We start from the raw sequence: 23,855 nt of genomic DNA on the forward strand, positions 1-23,855 counted from the left end.
CTAAATCGGATGGAACTGAAAGTCAAATGACGTCAACTAGTCGGACATCAGACATCCTCCTCAGTCCTCCTCCTCTCCTTTCCTACCAGACAGTGTCCATGCCACCATCCCAAGCTCTCTTGGCTGTGTGCGTGTGTGTGTGTGTGTGTGTGTGTGTGTGTGTGTGTGTGTGTGTGTGTGTGCGTGTGTGCGTGTGCGAGTGTGTGCGTGCATGCATGTGTGTGTGGCTCCTAACCAACATTGACAGGTCAGGAAACAGACTGCTTCCTCCAGCTCTGTGCTGGCCGGTTGAAGTGTAAAGAGCAGTGTGGCCTGTGTGTTGTGGCCATGTCCTTGTCTCTGGGGCTACGACTGTGGTTACGCCAGCGCTCGCCCACCTCCTGTGTATACCGCCATCAGTCTCTTTTTTACCAGGCTTCACTCGCTCTGTGAAAGGTTCGTTTCTGTGTACAAACGCATCCCAGACTCCGGGGCAGTCCCGGGGATGTTGGTGCCGCAGCCCTTCAGGAAACAGATACCTCTGTGGGATTTGTACTCATTAAATTAATTGCTTTCATTTCTGGAATGCACTGTGGAAATGGCGTACATACAGGACTTGAGGCTTCATTTAGAGCTCGGGACGGGCTATGGATAATAATCTCTGCGATGTTTCAGTGGTCTCTCAATCAGAGAGAGAGAGAGAGAGAGAGAGAGAGAGCTACTCAGAGAATGGAGGGGGTTTGACAATGATTATTTATATCATTTATAGCCAAATGCTATGATTTTGTGCTGCAAAATTGGGGCTTGTCAACTAGATAAAGTGCCTTATGGGGCACAGGTCTCAGCAGGGGGAGTGGGTTTACCCAGGCTAGCACAGGTCTCTACCAGGCCAGGTCAGGTTATTGTGGCCTCCTGGTGGCACTATAATAGGCCAATGTGAATAGGGTGCCATTTCTTCTTACGCCTTGGATGGCAATTGGATGATTTGAGGCATTTTGTTCCAAAAACGTGTTTTGCAAAAATCCACCTGTGGCGCCATAACAGGCCAATGTGAAAAGGGTGGGATATATTCCTCAGTCTAGTAGGAAAGTCTGGAAAGATTTCACGTAAATGTCATGCTGCGTTCATGTTTTGAGGCATTTTGTTCAAAATAGGGCAATCCTGCAAACTTTGGAAGCCAATGTTAGCCAATTAGGATGGAATATGAAATATCGGACAGTCTTGAACACATGATTATAGAGATACTGTGTAACGATTTGCGGGATTTTTGGACGGGATCTGTAGGAGTAATATAAAAAAAGTGTTTTACAAAAGTCGGCCTCCTGGTGGCGCTATAACAGGCCGTTCTGGAAAATGTGGGGCAGAGGTTCATTGTTGACATCCAGGGAGTGTGTGTGCACAATTTGGCATCGACCGGGTTAACAGTGTCGGAGATTAGCTGGTAACGACACACGCGCACACACACAGAGAGTGCAAAACATACTCTCTCCCCATGCCTTCGGCCTGGTGGAGACAAGGGGCTTGTGGTGTGGGGAGGCAGGCAGGCAGCCACACCATGAAAGGGTACTGACTGCTTTCGTTTGTCTTGAGCTAATGGCCACACTGTGTGGAAATGGCATGCCGTAAAAACATTTTGGAGCATAAAGCATTGTATAATTACAGTGTGTTATGTGCTGTTGATTTACAGCCATTAAGCATACAACACTGACTGTATGAGTGAATTTGTTTGTATAGGAGAAGTGAAAACGCAGTGAAAAATCTACATCGATCCTATCTATCTCTTTGCGGATAACAGGATGGAGGACAGATCGGCAGTTATCATTCCCAGTGAGGAACCATTCCTAAAAGTGTTTGTCTTTAACCCACAGTGTGCTTTCCCATCTGCAGAGACAGCCAAATCTCTTTCCATTTCATTCCAAGCAGATAGCTTTGAAAAGACCATAGGGGCTTGGAACACTGAATGATAAAGACCAGTTGTGATTTAAGAGGAAAGGAAGTTTACGGGCCAATTTTGTACTTAGTACAAAGTAATTGCAGTTGGAATTTTTGATAACACAGTACTACTACTGTAGCTCTGTTCTTGTATACGTATGCATTAATATAACCCACTGTAGGGAGGCACATTTCATCACATATCATCAAGTTGTCCCCTATGTTCTTCCTGTTCTCGGCACTGCCCCAGTTGTCCATGCCCCCATTGGCTGAAGTAGAGATTATAAACCCGCTGTACACTTCCTCTTTGTTTCATCACCTCAGACTGATAAGAGGACTGCAGTCTCCAACGTGATCTGACATTTGGAATGAAGACAATATAACATGTGTCTCCGGCAGAGAGAAAAGCAGATTCCAGAGATAATTTAAACTACTACCACCCATTTTGAACAATAGTGCTGATTTTGCTAAAGGGCTTGATATGCTTTGTCAGTATCACACGCTGAAAATAGCAGATCTACATGCTCACACAACGTGTCACGCTGCGACACGTTGTGAGCTTGTAGATCAGCAATTATTTAGCGTGCGACACCTATGTGCGACACCGGCGAAACTAAGTATAAATCACCCTTAACAAAATAACAACTCACGGCATGTGTTATGTTACATGTCTCCAGGCTGCAGGGGGACAGCCTATCCAATACCAGGTCTGAAGTGCAACACAGATCTCACATCGCGGAGCAAGCTGTTCCTGACATCTCCTGTGAGTTGCACAACAGTATATTATACCCATGAGCACACTTGACTGACACCGTTATGAACGTGCCGTGATTATGAGATAGGAAATTCTAAACTGTTAATTCTGAACTCTTCCATTGTCTTTTTTTCTGTGTGTGCGTGTGTATGTGTGTGTGTGTGTGTGTGTGTGTCTCTTCTGGAGCAGGCCCATCGCCCGCGGTGGACATGCTGATGGGAGGACGGGGGCAGGAATGCGAGGCCGTGTCTCAAGTGTCAGGCCCAGTAAGTGTCTTTTTGCCCGCATCCATCGTCAGACAATCTGGATCACTTTACCCACATCAATTATCACGTCGCCGTCTCCTCCTCAGCCACTATTGTGCAGAAAGAGAGCGAGACAAAAACCACCTCAATCGTCTTGTTATTAGGACAAGGCCCAAGCAGATCGGATCCTCCTTTACGGGGGCATTTCAGCTTTGCACAACGGCCGATAGAACTGAACAAGTGATACACCCAATGCGGGATCTCCCTGGATCACTTTGCTGTCCTCTTAGGGCACTTTGTGTGCAGTCTGAAAAGGATGAATGTAAGGAATATCTCACAACACAATTAGACACGAGGCTATTTTAGACGGCATACACAATAGGCACAAAATAGGAGTCTACATGCCATTGTGCTATGGGTGGACGATGGCGTGCATAGCCTCACATGCCACGGGGTCACCAAGTTGAGGTGGCACAGCGAGGCAGCATACGGGGCCGTGCTGGCTCGCACGGACTGTAACACACACTCAAACTGGCACAGACACACTCACATGCTATTAATAAAGTGGTCAGCCAAGACGCCAGTACCGTTGTTTAATTATCCAAACCAGTCGATACCTTTTTATAATTACCCAAATCAAGTGTTGGAATGGCCCTTTTTTCCTTTACTGCCGTTTTACAGACAGAAAGGGGGCTTTGGAGCTGTGGAGTTGCTCCGTGTGTGCAGCAGATGGAGAAAGGCTCCAGACTCACTGGCATCAGGTTCCTGAAAGACTGTAGTTCAGTCAGAAGCCCTGGTTCAGTGGATTATAGGCCAACGCAACTGTAACCATTGTTACCAAACGGGAGAGAAACATTGTGTATCAGCTGAAACTGTGCATGAAATTAAAGGATTATGTCCTTTTGTCTTTTTTATAGTGGGAGAGAACAGTTTGGGAATGTTGCCCCCAAGGGACACATTTGATTTTGAATCATGCGATGACAGTAACTGATGTCAGTTTTGATGCAAACACAGAAGTATTTCCCTGTGACATGGATCCAAGCCTCTTCTCTCTGTCACACACTACAGTACATACTGTAGGTTGAGTCTTGTCTGGCAAACTAAAGACTAAGAGCAAGGTTCTAATTTGTCCCATGTGGAAACAGAAAGTGTGAACTTCTCCTGTCACCTACTGTAGCTAATGTGGTTGTTTGCTGTTTAATTGCTTTATGTTGGGCTGATTTGAAAGGCTAATGCAATTTGTCTTTATAATAGCTTGTTAGTTTAACTGGTCCTCTGGGGTCCTGTGGCCAGAGGCTTTAAATGGCATGGAAAAAAACTAAATGTAACGCTTTCAAGAGTTGAGTCATGTCTTTGGACAAACAAGTAGCTGAAGTCATACAGTGGGAGAAGCCTCTATAGTCTCAGCGGCACCAGTGCACCACACTCAATTTCCAGTCTTTAATAATTAATTCATAAAGATTAATAATAAGACAGTCAGCGTTCTTTACATGTTACATCCCTAAATTATATTGTTGCAATATTGGTGTTAAGTAATGGATATTCTAATAAAGGTAAAACATTTGAAGTTGCTCTGTTCCAGCAGGCCATTTCATACTACTAGTAGAGCATGCCTTGTCCTGTTGATAGCCCTGCACTGGGCAGTCAATTTTGGAAAGTAAACACTGTTAATGGTTATCGTTAGTTTAACAAGCCTCAGCCAGCGCCTATATGTGATTAATTGCCTAATAAAGGCAGATACTTTCCTAAAGCAATCGCTGAAGCAGTTCCCCGAGAATTCCTTCTACAGTTTCCTGCACAAGTGTCAAACGATATGTTTTAATCAAACCTTCACTCGCCCCAGCCTGGGTGTTACCATCATAAAGTCAGTCAGGGGAAAATTGTTCATTTTTATGGTAGAAAAAAAAAAAGATAATTAGAGTGATGCAATGCTATGTGTATGATTCAAGGCAGCGTTGTGCAGGTTTATTTATATTTCCAGTGGAATTTGGCCAGGTTTCAGCAGATATACTACATGGCAGGGGCCCTTTTCATATTTGGCACCAATCCTCTCCATTCTATCAACAGACTGCACCCCACACCTCTATGCCTATGCATACATGATTATCCTCAGAGCAAATCACCATGATTTAGAGCATAGGTAACTCTAGAGCCATTTTTATTTCTGTAAAGGTTTGTATCTTTAGGATTTCCAGACTTTCTATATTAGTGGTTTTCTTTAATGTGGCCTCTGTGTGCCGTGCCTTGAATTATTTTCTTAACTCAATAAGTTAACTTGAAGTACAGTTTGGCGAAATAGTCATATCCACTCTGAAGACTTATTCATTGTCAGCATGAAACAAATTACGTTTTTCATCGCTGACTTACTCCAACCTACTGTATGTTGTGATACTCATTACCAAATGTTGAAAGAAGTGGTATGGAGGTGCCAGTTGCGATTGCTTTCTTCCTGTTTGATCTCTCAACAAGACATTGTATAGCTCTCTCCACAAACTCTCAGCCACAGTCAGACTAGAACCTGACCAATGTATAGTAGTCCCACCTCTGTTGTGGGCGCTGCAGGAATTCCCAAATACACACGTGTGTCTAAGCATGAACATGGCCCTGTTCCCTCCTGCCAGGAACGGACCAGATCAGTACCCTCACTGCATGTTTTTTGTGAGGGTACCTACCCTAGGGGACACGGGGAGAACATGCAAACTCCACACAGAAAGGCCCTTTCGCCAAGCCTGCATCAGGTATGGGCAATGTGCGGAGGAGAGAACACGCCCACAGCGTCCCCATTGGGAATCGAACCCAGGACCTTCTAGCTATGAGGCGACAGCACTACCGACTGGCTTCATGAACTGTATCCTTTGTTTTCCTTTAATTCCATTTCACTTGCTCAGACACTGCACGCATTACCACCAAGTTCCACTTTCTTCCATGCATTTTGTTGCGAACCACGTCCACGATCAGATTATTCTCTGACTGAACGTTCCCTGTCTCCCTCCAAACATCTGTCTCATTTCCCTGTTGCTAGTTGTCCATGCTTTTTATGTTCGTGACACGATGAGCTATTTCGTGATAATTTCCAAAGTCCTTGGATTGTTTCCTTCTCCTTTGTGTCTTAGGCCTAGACAGTATGTCATAAGACCTGTCTTTGCACCGTCTCAGGAGGAGAGCTTGAATTGGATTCTAATTGTGTTATTGGCAATATCCCGTTTGCTTTTGGATGTGCTGACTCACTGGTGGGGCCAGTGGGCCTAAGAGCCATTGTATACAGTACATTAAGTCCATTAGGTGATTGTGTTGCGTGCCAAGACAACAGGAACACATTAAAAGTGGAGCGTTACACCTCATATCCCGTATCCTCCCACGGCAACATTAACTACAGTGGGATGCAACAGCTGAACATTTGGAAGACATATCTCCAGATTTTTCTTGTGGAGAATATTAGTTGTGGTTACAGTATGTGCGCTGGATAAACTCAGTTGCTGATATGGCTTCATAGAGTACTAGACAAGAGAAATGAGCCAGCATTAGTTTTTTTTTTCTTGTGTCCTCATCACAAATTACTGGAGTCTTTAATCCTCACATCCCGGCAAATGTTCCTCTAACAACAGTACAAAATACTTTTACCAGACACACTTCAAACTATTTGATGCAATAAAATCACTTCATGCAAAAACAAGACGAAAACAAACCAGATGTGAAGTGAGGCTGCCTCTCGCATGAATCTACAAATAAATCAGCCATTTGTTTCTTACCAAAGTGTCAAATCACTCAGAGGCACGCACATAGAGAGACATTGGGGCAGTTCATGTTCCCCTCTCTCTCTCTTTCCATCAGCCCATATCATGACAACATCCACAGAGAGTCTGCCTTTTTCAAGGGCAGACTATAAAGCCTTGTGTGATCGAAGCCCTGTGTGACAGAAGTGGCGGTCTGCAGACCCCCCCCGCCCCTGTGTGCCGCGCGCGTTGGGCATTTGGCAGGACAGGAGTCAAGTATGTTAAAGTAGTGAACACGGAGATCAGATCCTCTGCTGGCAGCACACATGCCAGGCCTTTGTACAAGCATATGCCACACATTCTTTAAGAACACATGTAACAAATTGCCTTGAAGGCTAACGTAACGTATGTAGTGATCAAAAATGTGTGTTCGCAGGGAGTGTGTGTGTGTGTGTGTGTGTGTGTGTGTGTGTGTGTGTGTGTCAGGGGGGTAGCACCAACCTCCAGACCACACCGTGAGGTACAGTGCTTTGTCAATTACAGACGCCTGTTTCACTCTCCAACCTCCACTTTTTATTTACCCAGACCAGGTTGCTGGCTGCATGCACTGTAAGGCCCAAACAGTGAATTGTTGTACGAAGGGCACAATTTTGAAGTTTGCTCCAGTTCCTGTTGGCCATTACTGCTGACCACACACACGCATAGCAGCACACATGCATGCTGTAAAAAGGTTTCACTTTGGTCTCCCATCCTCTCTCTCTCTCTCTGTCATGTTCACTCTCAACATGGATTTAATTTTGTGAGAAACTAGATCCATGTTTGTTAGTTGGGCAGAAGTATCACCAAAGGGCTTTCCCCCCTCCTTTATTGTTCTTTTCCTTCTTTTTTTTTACAGGCAGTCTTTTTGTATTGCCATAGTGTGACGGGGATTATACAACTTGGGTTTTGCATCGCTGAGATTAATATCCTCGTGAGTCATTGCTAAATTATAACTGTCCTTTATTATGGACATGAAAAGGCCTTCCTCCTCCTTGTCTCCTCGTCCTCTGTGCAGCTTAAATGCTTTCATTCACGCATTCCAGACAAAGCGATAAACAAACAGTTGGAATTACTTGGGGTCATGTCTAAACACATACATCATTTCCGATAAGGACAATGGCTGGCTCAAACCACAGTGAGAAGAAAAGCACATTATGTGCATTTATTTAGTCTCACCCACAATTGCTACAGTGCAGTCAAATAAAATTAGTTCAGTTAGACAACTCACGAATAGATTTACCAATATTTATTACAGAATGAGTAATGAGTGTGCATATGATATTTGACTTGGCGTTCGGCTCTGCTGGATTTTCTCCTTGCTCGGCACGATTAAGCACCAACATAAAACATTAAGAGCAGGGAGATAGATATACAATAAATAACAGAGCCCACCGGTGGTGGTGGTGGTAAAAAACATCACATACAACCAGGAACCATATGCAGAGGAAAGCAGGAAGAGCATGCAGTCTAGTGAGCTTAAGTGGCCCGCCCAATTGGTCAGCTGACTGCCGCATCGGCGAATGACGTGTGGGACTTGCACACACTTATACGCCCACATAGTAATGCAGCATGTTAACCCCTTGAGTGTAGTATGCACCTTTGAGCATGGCATGAACCCCCTCGAGTATGTCTGAATGAATAACTCTGCAAGAGTGAGACAGATGAGGTGAGGAAAGGGAGAGATGAGCTGATACGTATACATGCTACTGTGCTTTTTTTTTTAACCTTTATTTATACAGGTAATCTCATTTAAACCTGAGGTCTAATTCTCAAGAGAAACCTAGTAACAACAGTCAACATGTTGAAGAGTTCCAGTTCACATCATCAAACACACGATCCGCTCTAGCATGTATGCTCCCCCTACAGAGGATCAGGATACCTGAGAAGGCCCCTACACATGAGGCATATTTAATCTTTAGATTAGATATGCTTTCTACACAGCACTGTTTTAAATGAACTGATGATTTGGAGACTGAGCGGATTCTCTTCGTCTCCCCGTCTAGTCTTAGAAAGCTTGATATAAACCAGCTTAGTTCTTTCTCGGCAGTAGCTGTGCGTCCTCCTAATAAAGAACAACCAGTTGTTCAGCAACAGTCATATTTTGATTATAATGTCTGTTTATTTTTGGATGTTATCTGGTGAGGTGAATTGCTTGCAGACTCTGTACATCCTGTCCGTGTGTCAGGATACAGGAGTGCCTCTACCAAGGGCCCTTAAACCAGAGATTCTAGTCTCCAGGATATATGGTCCTTATTACAGTCTGCTATAGCTGGACAAGGATGATGTAGAGCTGCAGAACTGCACACATAGCACTGTAGGCCTTACTTTATTCTGCATTCTTTATTCGGATCACCATAGCTTCTGCTGCCGCAGTCACTATAGTCTTCCTGAGGTTCACATAAAACATCACAACATAAAACAACATATACTGATAAGAGATTCTCATTATGGACTGGACTGTAAGGATCTATTTAACTTAAGCATTTGGTTCGTATTATACTGTGAACATACGTTTTGGAAACCTCATGCAATATTTGGTCTTCTGAAAGGGCTTTAGCCAAAAAGCAATGATGTGCACTCCAGTGGCTTTATTCTAGAACAAATATGATGAAAATGCATTTATCTTTAACGTAGAGGTCTGTCAACGGCTCGTCGGCTCCGTATGTAATTTTCTTCGCAGACATGTGGAAACTAGAGATCTAGAGATGATGTCATACAGCAGGATCGGCAAGACACAACCATAGAAAAAGAAATCGATGGGCGGACATCAGTTTTAATGTTTCATCCATTTGACTGCTTTATGGGGGCTGCAATTAAGCATGGGCTGTGGTGCCGTGGTCCCAGCGCCGCAAAGTGGCTCATAATGCTGGCAGGCACCAAGACCCAGTCCAGAGTCCCTGGGGATCCCGTTCTGCCATTTATCTGCGGTAGAGCGCAGTGCTGTTGTTCTTCACCATGCCTCCTATATATCAGATATGTTTTTCAAGACCAAAAGATTCCAGAACCCTATAAATGATTAGGCTGTCATATCCCTGGTTAGTCCATAAATTGTAGTTGGAAGACTCTACGTCTGTCGTCATATGTCAGCTCTAAACTCTCTCCAGCATGTCTCGGCAATTTGTCATGTCGCGGCGGCATATCAGCAGGCGCTTAAGCACAACACATGACGTAACCATTGGCATCAGGAGTGACATGATGATGATCAGAAGTGTGGGATTATGGAAGGCAAATTCTGTACAGCATCTCACCTGTAGCAGAGGCTCATGTGTATGTTCTCCATTGGCTTAACAGATCATCTGATCCACTTGTGCACCATCAAAGGGATAAATAGTGGGATTAGGTGTGCTCTCATTATATGACTTGGCAGCTTGAGTTTTCTAAACTAGTGCCTTTCCAAATGATGCATGTGGCCAGGAATAGGTACAGCGATGTAGCCCAAACAGGCAACCATTAGCAATCCCATCTGCTTGGTCTTTTCGTTTGGATGATGATTGATTTCATTTTTGCATGGTAACCGTACAGTAGGCACAACGTGAGCTTATGAATCTGTATCCATTATTTATTGTTCGTTAACTGCTAGTCTGGGATTTGCTGCCGTCGGGCTCTGTGCCAGCAGACTGGCATGCAGAGAGCTCCTATAGATTTATCCACGGTCCTCCACCACTACTGACGGTCTGGTGCTCCGCTTTCACCAAAACTACAGTCAACTTTCATCTCTACCCTGCTGTGGTTTCCAAAGTTTTTCTAACTGCCATTAAAATAATAATTGGCTCTTGTTTCAACTGATATGGCTCAGACATATAGCTGGGTATTATATAAAGTTTAATTGAAGAGTCTTTCTTCTAATGTGACTTTCTCTTCCCCCCCCTCTCCCTGCTAACTAAACTAGCGTCAGCCTGTCTGGGAGGCTGATCTGAAGGCTGGGAGAGGAGGGAGCTCCATCGGCCACACAGGTCTGCTGCTGGGCGACTCTCTGTTCTCCAAGGAGCTGGAGAACATGGGCAAGCACCTCGCCGGTAAGCAAGCAAGTGTGTGTGTGTGTGTGTGTGTGTGTGTGTGTGTGTGTGTGTGTGTGTGTCTTTGACTTTAATGATGAATAATGTGGTTAACCCAGATCAAAAGCTTGCATGGGAAGGGAATACAAAACATAGGCTCCACATATGCACATACACGTACAGTATACTGTACTGTACATGCACGGCACGCACGCAACCATGCACGCACACACACACACACACACACACACACACACACACACACACACAAAATAAATTGGCTAAAAAAGGGATAAGATATTGTGCATTCATTACATTCACACACACAGATGGTGGAGGAAACCATGCAAGGCACCAACCTGCTCATCGGGAGCAATTAGGGGTTCAGAGTCTTGCTCAAGGACACTTGGACAAGAACTCTGGGGGAGCCCGGGATCGAACTGGGAACCAAATGTTTTATGCAGCCTCTCTACTGGCCACTCTACCCCTGAGCCACTGCCGCCCTGGGTAGATCAATGTCAGTCGTGAGTCTAGCCAAACAATAAGCTACATTTTGTACTAATTAAAACCGGGTGCTTCTGCTAATATGTGACTAAATGAAAGGACTGAGTCGAACAATTACCTCGCAGCAGGAATTCATTTCACTTTTGACATCTTAAATTAATTGCATTAATTAAAGTTTAATTACATAACCGGCATCTTTGCTGAGTCATTCTCAAAGTGTGTGAAGCATAAAGCCTGCTGTAAGCTGGAGTTATGACTCCTGAGTATTCATGAGTTTCATCTCTGCTCTTTGATATTATACTCGTGACGTCTGGGTTAGTCAGACACCATCTTTATTGTCATGGTGATCAAGTATGTAAGGGTTAATTTATGAAAGCAGATGAAAGCATGGAGAGTATAGACCAAAGGCAATGTCACCACCAACCACCGGCATCATATCTAAGACATGTGTGACGCACTTGTTTGTTTACGCGTGTCCCCGCTCTCTATTGGGCCACGCCGCTGTACGCCTCATACACGCCTTATGCATTCCACAGTTATGTGAAGCATATTGGCCTTCGCTTTAGTGAGACTTTTAACGTCGCCCAGCAGCAGTCCCAGCTGTTTAAGTCCTCTCAGCTCCTCTGCACATTGGCATTTGGCACTGAGCACACTGTCTGCACAGTACATCTCTCTATCTCTCTCTCTCTCTCTCTCTCTCTCTCTCTCTCTTTGTCAAAGAACAAATACAAAAACGTCCTCTTATGGACCCAGCACTGTGCCTGTTAACAACACAGTGGGCCATGTGAGGACCGGCGGTCCTCAGGTGGCATTGATTTCTAGTTGTTTTACGCCGAGTTACTGTACAATATTCAGACGGAGGGCTCCCGCCAGGCGTTTGAATGAGGCGGTCGAACAAGCTAATTCGGCCCTTTCATGCCTTTATTAGCTGCTAATGTGTTCCACATTTACAGCCAGAGACTGCTTTTATCTCATCTTCTTACCCCAATTATGCGGTCGGGCAGTTTTTCTTTGTCCACTGTGATAAAAATGAATCTGCGTTATTTCCTAATAGCTGACTGAATTGGTCCCGAAGGAGGCTAGTAGTGAGTACAGTTTAATTAAAACGAGGTTACATAGAAGTTAATAATGGATTGATTGTAGATACAACCTTTAGTCTGGGTGATGCCGTTTAGCTTGTGGGAAGTCAGTCACTCAGTTCTACTTTTGAACCAATATATACCTGTAAGTACAGTATTGTGTTGTTGTTTTTTATAATATGTCTATGTTTAACATTACTCTAATATACAGGGATGGATTAACCCCCACAAGGGCCCCTGGGCTGGTATGTTAGGGGGGCCTCCATAACTTTTTGTGTTTTTATCATCTTTTATACCTAAATTTAACAAAATCAACAACCAATTTGAAGGGCCCTAGGAAGTTAGGAACCCTTTCCAGGGCCTCAAACCCAGTACTGTGCAGTCCAATTTCCCCAAAGGGCCCCTGAGAGCCAAGGGCCTCTGGGCCACGGCCCCACTGGCCCAATGGCTAATTTTGCCATGCTAATAATAGACCCCCAGGTGTGGTTAGAATTATTTCAAACACATTCTGTACACATTCTTCCTTCTAGTATAATCATAGTACCTGATGAGGGGGAAATCACGGCACTCCATCTTTACATACTTTGTTGAGCGGTGTTCCAACTTCCAAGTAGTCTATCCTGGACCCCCCGTTTTCTCCTCTACATTGTCAGCTTGTATAGATCTGCTATTTTTCACGTATTTTCGCGGAATGTTTGTCCATGACAATGACATGCCCAGAATAGGGAAGGGTCAAGTGATTAACCCATTCTGACCTGAGATCAGATTCATACGAGGTTTCCACTGGGCACACACCGGTCTGATTAAGCCATTCTGACCTGAGATCAGATTTTAAAAAATGTCAGTCGCTCTTCGATTTTTCAAAAATAGCAGACCTACAAGCTCGTAGCGCGCCACTCGGTGGCGCGCTATGAGCTTGTAGATCTGCTATTTTTCAATAGCTAAAGCATAACATGATGCTAACACCAAAATGGGTGCCCGGTCAGAATGGGTTAAAGTGATTGCATATACAGTACAGTAGTGAATCTAATCGAAACAGTCATTTATAGCAGCTCTATTTATTTCCAGAGGACGGACCCAATAAGACCGCATGGGTTCTGAATGGTTGCATTGCGTGCTGTGGCCCCGTACACTCTCACCAAGTGGAACTGCTACTTGATCAAAGCCTTTGTAATAGATTAGATCTGTTTCTCTTTCTCCTTGCCTTGTCATCTCCCTCTCTCTCTCTGTGCATCTATGTCACTCTCCCCTCGCTTTCTCCCTCCCTCTTCGATCTCTCCCATACTACTGAGAGATTGGATCAAATTTTATCAAAGCTTTATACCATGTGGTTTCTGATGCCAGTTCTTTGATTTCCAGAAGCTGTCATTTTATATCAGTGTCTGTGTAATGCCCTACAGTAATTTTGGTGTTAACCCATTTTGGGCGGGAACCCCTTTTGGTGTTTTAAACATTATGTTATAATTTAGCTTTTGAAAAATAGCAGATCTACAAGCTCATAGCGTGCGCAACCGAGTGGCGCGCTACGAGCTTGTAGCTTGTTTTTCTTTAAAACCCGTGAAAATGTGTTGCACAAATCTTTGAATATATATTCTTTCAGAGCGAACGTTTTTAACTAAAATATTTGCTTCTGGGGGGACCGGGGGGTCCCTGGAACAACATAAAGAATATATATTCAAAGATTTGTGCCACATTTTTACGATTTTTCTAAAATACCAGACCTATAAGCTCGTAGCGTGCCACTTGGTGGCGCGCTATGAGCTTGTAGATCTGCTATTTTTCAATAGCTAAAGTATAACATAATGCTTAGTTAAAACACCAAAAGGGGTTCCCGCCCAAAATGGGTTAAACACTGTCAACTGCCCTGGAACGTCTCTATGCAGCTGGTTGTGATACGCCGCTGGTTGACACAAGGAAATAAGCGGGAGTTCCTGGTTTACACTAACATCATGACTTTCAGCAGCTCCCTGGTCATTTACAGCAAGGCCAATGATTTTCAAACGAAGAATGCCGTGCTTATCCGTTTCCATCTGTAAATAAGTCTAGATTAAAATATCCACTGTATGGGGGAAGCAGGTTATTAATCAGCATATCCTGTTTACTGCAGACTAAAACAGCAATGGTGACGGTCACGGTTTGACAGGCGTGGGTGGTTAAGGGCCTTCATGGAAGAGAAACCTCAATTTATACACACATCCGCTATCAACCAGGACGTGTATAGTATTTATTTACTCCACTCATCCATACGTAGAACATTTTTCTCACCCTGAATTCCTTCTTCTTATTTTTATTTTTATTTTGGGGGGGTAAGATGGTTGACCAATTTACCCCATGCAGCCATGCGGCATCATTGTATTCTGGTGATATCTTTTCATGAAAATAAGTGTTAAATACTAATAACTATTGTCTTATGTCCTATGTTGGTGTTTCACGTAAAATGTAAGTATGTCATTGTTCAATGTATGCCCTGAAATCCTGAATAAACAAAACCTAAAAGCTCTATAATCCGATATAGTATACTCATTGCTATAGTGTTTGTTCAGTAACAGATCTCCCTGTCTCTCCCTGTCTCTCGAGCCCTTTATTAAACAGAAAATGCATTTCCAGCTCGGGATACCAATTTTATCCAATCAGGATAGTGAACTCACACTCGCACACTGATACAGGATGAACAGGTGAAATTGGTGATGATGACACAAATGAATGAGCAGACAAAAAAAAAGATCTGGAGCACTATAAAATTGAAGCTGATAGGGATAAAAGACCCCTGTTGCTGAACAAACACTCTATACAGCAATGATTGAATGTAGTGCTCATAAAACCCACAGACAGACGTAACCACTTTAAACGTGGCATCCCTATTTTTACCATGCCATTATAGGCGAAAGTTGTAAAACTCTTCGCTACTTTTGTACTTTTGCACGACACTGTCATACGCCAAAGTATATAGGGGCATTCATTTAAGTTATGAAAAAACTAAAAATATTAAATATGGAGATGCAAGGTTTCCGCCCGACGCCGCCGATACTGTATACTGCGGCCCTGACTCAAAGTGATGTCATGGTATGCCATGCATACACCACCACACACCCCACAGAGTTAATCATTTCCCAGCTGTCAGTGTGATTCAGGCCAAGAAAGGCCATGCTTTGCCCCAGTTCCTCTGCCTGTACAGTAACGTTATTTCCTCCTCTGCTGATTTAGAGAAATAACACATGTAAAATTGGTTAGGGTTAAAACAACACAGGCACAGTGTCATTCGGTGCACATGGAGGTTATTGTGCACATGGCCAGGTTACGGCTCTGTACTGTAAAGGCCGACCTCCCAACAATCAGGGTTGATTAAGCACAGGGACGCCAACCCCATTATGCATGTCACAGAACTGAATGCCTCGAGGTCCCGGAAGGACGCTGTGCAAAACAATCTGGAATAGTTTTCAAACTAAATCATGTCCCATGCAGGGCTGCGTGCCTGGTGGCTCAGCCAGTTAGGCCTGATTTATACTTGGTCTACATTACAAGATCTACCCGTTCATAACCATGGTGCAATGTGTTGTGAGCTTGTAGATCTGCTATTTTGGTATAAGTATAAATCAGGTCTTATGCTCCTTTGAATCTGACCCCTGTCTTGTCTCACATCTCTGCCCTTGATTTTGTGTCTCTACACTGACCTATCTGAAAGGAAGTGTAAAATATGATATATCTCAAATGAATCTGCCTTTTGAGTAGTGTTGCAGACATCTCTTGCTTTGCATACGTAATGGTAGTGGTGTGTGATGAGGGGCATGTGTTTCAGATTGTTGGTGTGGGAAAAAAAGATTTGTTTTGGAGAATTTGATTTGCTCATAAACTAGCATGTCAAGGTTTGTGAAATAGTTTGCCATGCCTTTATGTGGTATTTATTTAATGTTGCGCATACACACTTCCAGGAATAGTCACATGAAGTTGGTGACTCATCTGAAGGTATCACTCTGGGTTGTCGAATCCCAATTGCCAAAACGCCAAACGATAAAAACGTGGAAAGATTTACCCAGATGCTGATCAGACGAGTTGGCGGTATCTTCTCCTCTCACAAACAGAAATGTTTTTAAGACTACCAATGAAGCAAACAAATGTGTTTTTCTCAGGAACAGGGGACAAAAAAAGAAGAAGAAAAACCTAACAAGCTTAATGTCAACTTGAAAGCTTCCCTGATGGCGGAAGCAGGATTCACCACAATTTACTGTGTCTCTAAATATTGCCATCACTGACCAGAAAAGGATTAAATCAAAACCGTCTCTCTCTCTCTCTCTCTCTCTCTCTCTCTGGTGTTCAGGGCAGCCAGTGCTCTTGTGAGATACACACTATCTCCGACAACGATCTAGCCTGCCGTTACATTCTCAGCTAGAGGGTGGTTTAGGAATAGCCTGGTGGTAGCCCAAACATGTATACATGAAATTATAGGACTACTAGTTTGGATTAGTCCTATACAGAATTTGGAAATCATAGCTGATATATACTCAGTTTACTAAGGTTTGTGAGTGGAGGTGTTGCTTCACATAGACACATACTGTATGCAGAAAATTAGGTGAATGAGGCACGCACTCTTCACAAATAAAAATAAAATTGATCGTGCCAGTCTTAATCAGATCTGGTGAAGCCAGACTGGACAGAAACTACAGTGTCCTACTCTTTTCATTCAGGTCTCTCTTTTCTTTTCTTTTCTTTTCTCTCTGACTTTGTGCCACTGTGCTTTCATCCTCTCAGAGGTGGAGAAGGACTTGGCCAAGCTGGCAGAGGCAGGGAAGATGACCACCAGGACCACCAACAACCCCCACAGTAGCCTCCTCACCCCTTTACTCCACAGACCCCTGCCCAACAACCTGCCTCTTCCCACCAAGCTGTCCAGACCGCTGTCCCCCGCCAGTGGCCTCTCCACGAAGCCCACGGGCGTGGGCCTCCCACTGCTCAGCCCCAAGCCCACCTCCCTGGTCATGGGTCGGACTCAATCTCCCAGCAGCAGGACTCAGACCCCCAGCAACCCCAGCAGCAGAACTCAGACCCCCAGAACGCCAAGCAGGCCGCTCACCCCCAATAGCTTACTGTCACGCTCAGCCGTGACCCCTGGAGGTCGTAAGGAGGTACATGTAACGTTCAGGAGGTCACGGAGCCGCCCGGTGACGCCCACATGCCAACCCACTCTCCCCCGACCGTTGCTCACGCCTCCTGGGCTAAGTACCACTGACAGCCTTGGAGCCAGCCTACGAGCATACCTGTCTGAGGTAAAATCAGTGAATATTATTATTATGCAGATGTTGTCATTTCATCTTTACTTCTTTGAAGGGATTTTCTCATGTTGGAATACAGTCATGGCTATCTATGCAAAGTGAAAGACCATTTTATAAACCTGGCATATAAGCATATAATGGCCATAAACCTTGGGTCATGAATCAACCCGAGTTTATAGTAATACAGTATTTCACTGTCACTGTGGTGACAGTGAAATACTGTATTACGATCAGTGTCAAATAGGCTCTGTGCCCAACTAAAGTTGGCTGTAGAACATGAGAGCATTTACACAGAGAGATTGAAAGCGAGTGTACACACAGAAATGTGCGTGCGCGCACACACACACACACACACACACAGAGACACACTTGCATGTGCACGCATGCACAAACACGCTGTGTGGGGTTTAAAGGAAAATACTAGTAGAATGTCATTTCACAGTGGAAAAATGTGTCGGGCTTAAAAGGAGAAATTTCAATGGGATTTCTCTCTCAAGTTCCTTTTCATGGTCTGCTTCACGGCAGCGCTGTTAAATACAAAACGCTTTCTTGAGGGCTTTATTAATGGCGGGCAGGAATTTTGCAATCCCTCTGTGTTCTTTTGACACTTAACGTCGGTTGACGCCTAGTGAGATTATCAAAAACACCAGAGCACTGATTCACATTTGATTGGGGCCACCTGTTCCCTGTGTGAAAGGGCTGAGCCCACTGAAGGAGGTCTGGTTAAGAGAGGATTCTGGACCTGTTTAACATGCTAGATGTACAGGAACCTCTGCCAATTCCCTGACTTTTTCTAAGACACTGTGCTTCCTGGGGAATTAAGAACATCCATCACCTTCCTGAAATACTGTACAAGAACACATAAAAAGTGTAGTAGGGAGCATGGGACAATTTATATATTAAGGTTTGGCCCCCAAGGATTATAGGTGTAGTTGGTGTAAATGAAAATAAAAACAGCTGTAGCACTAATGGGCCTGATGTCCACGTGTTCCAGCTCGTATACGTCTCTAGAATTCACTGAGGATTTTCTGCATTTTGCCTTTCTGAATGGTCTTTTTTCATGGGTCAGCGCTGCTTTCCTTGAAATATCATTAGAGCCTGTTTTAACAGGAGTACTAATATAGAGGATTTCTCTGTTTGTACCGCCAAGACATTTTGAAATTAGTTCAGTTTCGATTTTCTGCTTGAACATTCCAGAAATAATAAGTTGCTAAATGGCATATTGCAGCTGGACATATTTCCAGATGTTTTTCATTCATATTTCAAATGTTCTGGGAGGACATGCACAGATTGATAAGCAAACAGATGGTCTGATTAAGATGGATTTCCTTCTTAAAAACAAGACACACTTGTGTTAGTTAGATGCTGACCAAGAAAAACTAAAGTAGCATACCGGTACGAAAACATGTACCGATGACTCATGTCTTCATCAGTAGTTAATTTTGCCCTGATGAATGTTGGCAAATATTTTGTGTGGATCTAAAGTTAGTTAGTTCTTTTATATGTTTTTCTCACCAGTTTTTCCTCTCTGTTTGTCTCTCTCCAATATCCTCTCCTCTCCTTTCAGGATGAGTTCTACCAGCAGTTACAGGCCATCAGGCAGCCTTGGCACATCCCCAGTGACACAGAGAGTGATATCCTGGAACCACCTGAGCAAGACAAGAGTGAGTGATCCCTACAACACTCCCTTACGCTCTTTGGTCCTTCTCTTTTTGGTCATTTTGTAACTGTCGACTGTCATTTTCTTTGTATATTACGTCCTATTCACATTCTCTTTCTTTGGGGAACAAAAGTTCACAATTAATCTTGTCTTTTTCCAAACTTTGGCTTGCCATTTAAATTCACTGGTAATGAACAGTTCCAAAGTCTGACAAATTGCCCTACTTAATGCCTTAGGCTTACCCACAGTCATTTCCTTTGTGCATTGTGAAAGTTCATCTCATTAATGTCACTTCTCAGATGTGACTAATGTATTCGAATGGCAATCCATCTATTAGAAATTGATTTTTAATAAGTAAGTATTCCCTACAAAATTCTGTCAGTAGTTACTAGTCAATAGTCAATAGCTATAAGGCAACACATTTTCTTTTCCATATTCCACAGTTGGGTGATATCTTGTGAGATTCAGAGGTGAAATATGCTGTTGAGGTTGACTACGTTTTTATTTCCTGGCGTCATTGAAGAGATTCGTCTCCATTAAGCTCTAGTCAATGGACATGAACGACTCTTACTTGTAAGTCATAAATCCTATCATTATAGTGGTCTGGCTGGGACACAATGCAGTGCATTGCTTTGGCTTTGAACATGACAGCATTAGATCAGACCTCCCTTTGAGGTTCCAGCCCATAAATCACACAAATGCATTGGCTAATATGGGCTGATACTACTCCTTGCCAAGATGAAAATGAGAATACATTTTAATACGCTGAGGACCATCAAATTAATGCTCTCTTAACATTTACCGTAAGAATTCTGTCTCTCGGACCGCTCAAAGAGTTTGTCAGAAAGTGACGATTTCTGTGTCGATGAACTAACCAGAAACCAGAAAGTTTCATTTCTAATTTTCTATATAAAACTCATTATGCAAAAACATTGCCTACAAAATGAAAACTAAATTTAAATATGAATCTGTTGAATCAGTCCTCTATGTTATATTTATTATCGTAATCTGAAATATTGGGTCATTTGGGGTAGTAGATATACTACTTTTCATAGCCAGCCCCCTATGTACAGTATACCATGCTGTACCCTTTTGCTACTGACTCTGTAGACTTCCATATGCCTCCCCTGGTATACATGGAGTCACCAGCCACTGGAGTTTCATTGTGGAGGTTCATGCCCATACTGTACTGTATATCTCCCGCTGAACTGATTGACTCTAGTCTAGATTCTAGGGTGTGGGGTGATCTTCTAGACTCTAGAAGATCACCCCAGACCAATGCAGTGACAAGGACACAAGCTCGCTGCCCGCTTCCCAACTGTGAACACTGCCGAATGCCGATTATGTTTGTTAGAGCGCCCGGCCAAGCCAGAGGTAGCGCAGCTGGGAATCGACCCCGGGCCACTGCGGATGGACACATTTCTTGTAACGTTTGTTTTCATTTTGGAATAGATGCCTTCAATGAAAACTAACTTGACACCATTTAAAAAAAAATCACTAAAGCCTGCTGTGTCTTTGAGAGCAAATAGATCTGCAATTCAATTCAAGAAATAAATATTAATGTTATGTCAGAAATGTCAATTAATACTGTCCTGTGTTCTTGGAGCCGCTACTCAGACAGAAACTCAAGTGCATGAGGGAATCAGAGTTACAACTTTTATAGACCTTGTGAAACAAGAAAACGTAACCACTATAAAGTACTTTGTTGACCGGGGTCCCCCAGGGCTCTGTACTTTTCCCCCTCTACACAAATCTCTATTTGTATAGCTGATCTGTAACAGATCGTGAGCTTGTAGATCGGCTACTTTTAGCTGAATGCTTAGTATGACATGCTCAGGAAAAGGATGCTAGGGTTCATGCGGTTGAAGCATGCAGGTTGTCAAATGGAAATGTAACTGCATGTGACACGTTCCCCTGTGGGGCATTTTATTGCTAAAAGAATGGCGAAAGGAGTGAATATATTTTTGTTATAGCCCCTGGGCAGGGGGGCAGGGCTTGGTGATGATATATTCAGAGAGGATATGAGAGATGGAAGAGGGAGATAGATACAGAAAGAGAAACCCTGTAGCCGCAAGACGTGACAAAGCACTTGTTGGCGTGAGAGAGAACTCATAGGGTGCTAAGGCTGATGATTGAATTGCTGGCTTGCACTGTGTGTGTGTGCATGTGCATGCGTGCGTGTGCATGTGTCTGTTCACCCGCTTGATATGGCGCTCGCTTCATTAGTACAGTGACACCCTCTTCCAAGCTTCATGCCAGTGCATGTGTCTGTGCTGGCGCCAACTCTATGGTGAGTGCTAAATAATAGCGAAAAAATCCATAGCTATTTCCTGTTATTCTAGAGACTTCCACAATGGGGTAACCGCACATACCCCAATGGAGATGAAAAGAAGTCTCCGTTTTTTTCCTTCTCCCAAACCCTCTGTTGTTCATGTCTGTGCCTAAACCTCTCAGTCTATTCACAAATTATACATACATGTAAAATGGTACAGTACAGTACAGTACGCTATGCACGTGTCAGAGATTTTCAACATTAATTCATTGTGTTGAAACCAATTTGATTTGTACAGCATTCACTGATAATGTGGTTTCCATTAAAGAAAATGCATGATATTGACACCAAGTAAGGAACTGTGAGAAATGGAAAGCTTCCAACTTCCAAAAGGGAACAATAAGAAAAAAGATTTTAACCTTCTAAAAGAATATTGTACAATATGTACAAGTTAGGCCAATCACAGGATAGGTGGTCATTTTGCTTAAACTGCATTCATCATTCAGACATTCACATGCGTATCCAACTATCTACTATTACATGTTTTGTAGAATAATGCGGTTCTCATTCTATCTTAATTCATTCACAGGTGGAGTTCGAGATGCCAGTAAGAGATCAGTGTTTTCAGGTGAGAATCTGAGCAACTTTCTGCATGTTATCCTGAAATTGAAGTAGATAGACTATTATCTGGATCGCCAGTATTCAACAGCTCATGCATGTTTCTCATTAGCGTGTGTGTGTGTGTGTGGAATGGCGTTGAGACAAGTGTTTTATTGAGCGCATGTCTGAACTTGACAGAGCCTCCATGTCTGTCTGTCAATGACCTCATCGGTAGAGCCATAACATGTTACCCCAATAACCACCAATGAGTGATTTAGAAGCCTCTGCCTTCATTTAAAGTCAGCCAATTATATACGCGGGCTAAATGGAAGATGTAGCAGCTCTGAAATGTGATTGGTGTAGAGTGCCCATGTTGTGGCAAGTGAGGCTCCCTCCTGCCCAGTTCCATTAAGTCACTTTGGGTTGTGAGTTTACACATAGCAGACAGCGTCAACTCTCAGCATCAACATTTTGGGAGAAGGAGAAAGTCTGTCTGGGTCGAGGTTGTCTGCGGTTCTTCTTGTGGCTCTGCTGGTGCCCACAGCTCCCAGTGTGAGGGTGCCAGGCTGGAGACACATCTGAGAGCAGGGACGCGTTCGCTTGGCTATCAGAGAGGCCAGTGCACTGCCATGGCAACCAGACCCAAAGCTGATGCATGAAGTCACTCAAATCACCCAGAATTCCCTGTATGAAATATGGCCCCTGGAACATCCATCGGGTTAGCAGCAGGCCTACTTTTCCACCTCCTGTTTATCTTTGACATGTTCAAATATTAAAGGGCTGTTTTATAGTAATTGCCCCAGTTATTATGCTTATTAGCGGTTTAAAGCGTCTGATTTTGGTTTCTAGGAGACTGATGTTTTTGTCTTTGTGTTTCATTTTTCACAGGCCTATAATGGTGAGGACAGAGACATTGATCCAATCAAACAATTATGCAAACCACTGGACATTTTGAATAATGTGTACAGAGACTATTATTTTTATAACTCACAGGAATTAAAAAATAAAATAAAAAAGAGATTGTATACTTTTTCCACAGATGCTGATATTTCCTAGACAATGTAGCCCTCGAAAACTGTACGCACCAATGTGATAGTATCACTGCTAACCATGGAATAATAATAAATATTATTAGTTTGCTTTTAAGCATGCATTTGGATCTCCTTGAGGAGTCGAGAAAAAAAAGATGCATTTTGTTGTTGACAAACCAGTTTCCTAAGAGTAACGCATATTCACTTTGTGAGGGTAGCACACCAATGTATAGAAGCAATTTCTTTACATGCACTGTCCAGATGTAGCGTTCTTGAAATAGAAAGTAATAACTATGGAAGTCATATAAGGAATTCTATGATATTAATTAAAACGATTTGGTTAATATTTTCAGAAGTTCAGTTTTTTAACAGTCACCTTGAGACATGTTACCTAGGTACGACCTTTTTGTTGATGTTGACGATTTAAAGAGGAGCTTGTAAGTCACAATGGGAAATATTGTCTTTTTATGCCGCATTAAAAGCACTTAAATATTGATGTCATGTTTTTTAATGAAACTGGACCCAGGAAATTGCGGAAATGGAAATTGCGGAAATTGCAGAAATTGCGAAAATTGCGGAAATGGAAATTGCGGAAATGGAAATTGCGGAAAAAACACTTTTCCGCAACACTCCGCAATTTGCTAATGTTTCTCATCCTCCGCAACACTCAATTTTTCCGGTAAATACAACACATTGAGCAGGGCACTGCAGGGAGTTGAACCCCGTTCCGGTAAACCAGAAGTACGACACCAGTGCCTTAGCTTTTGTGTATTCAACTATTTGGG

At 43.3% G+C, this 23,855-nt stretch overlaps 1 protein-coding gene across 1 annotated transcript in view; it reads left to right on the forward strand.

Moving 5' to 3' along the window:
• cUnh8orf34 (chromosome Un C8orf34 homolog) overlaps nucleotides 1-23,564 on the forward strand; it is a gene marked incomplete at its 5' end in the record, with an annotated part of 71,562 nt that extends 47,998 nt beyond the window's left edge. Inside the window, 7 exons of the mRNA XM_080793461.1 lie at nucleotides 2,589-2,674; nucleotides 2,855-2,931; nucleotides 10,552-10,678; nucleotides 16,987-17,501; nucleotides 19,075-19,171; nucleotides 22,029-22,067; nucleotides 22,928-23,564. Coding sequence (XP_080649587.1) covers nucleotides 2,589-2,674; nucleotides 2,855-2,931; nucleotides 10,552-10,678; nucleotides 16,987-17,501; nucleotides 19,075-19,171; nucleotides 22,029-22,067; nucleotides 22,928-22,935 — 949 coding nt within the window. The 3' untranslated portion in view covers nucleotides 22,936-23,564. The remainder of the gene's footprint in view (nucleotides 1-2,588; nucleotides 2,675-2,854; nucleotides 2,932-10,551; nucleotides 10,679-16,986; nucleotides 17,502-19,074; nucleotides 19,172-22,028; nucleotides 22,068-22,927) is intronic.
• Between the last annotated feature and the right edge of the window lie 291 nt (nucleotides 23,565-23,855).

The sequence above is a fragment of the Protomyctophum bolini genome, assembly GCF_963924005.1.
Source record: "Protomyctophum bolini genome assembly, chromosome: 21".
Classification (NCBI taxonomy): Eukaryota; Metazoa; Chordata; class Actinopteri; order Myctophiformes; family Myctophidae; genus Protomyctophum; species Protomyctophum bolini.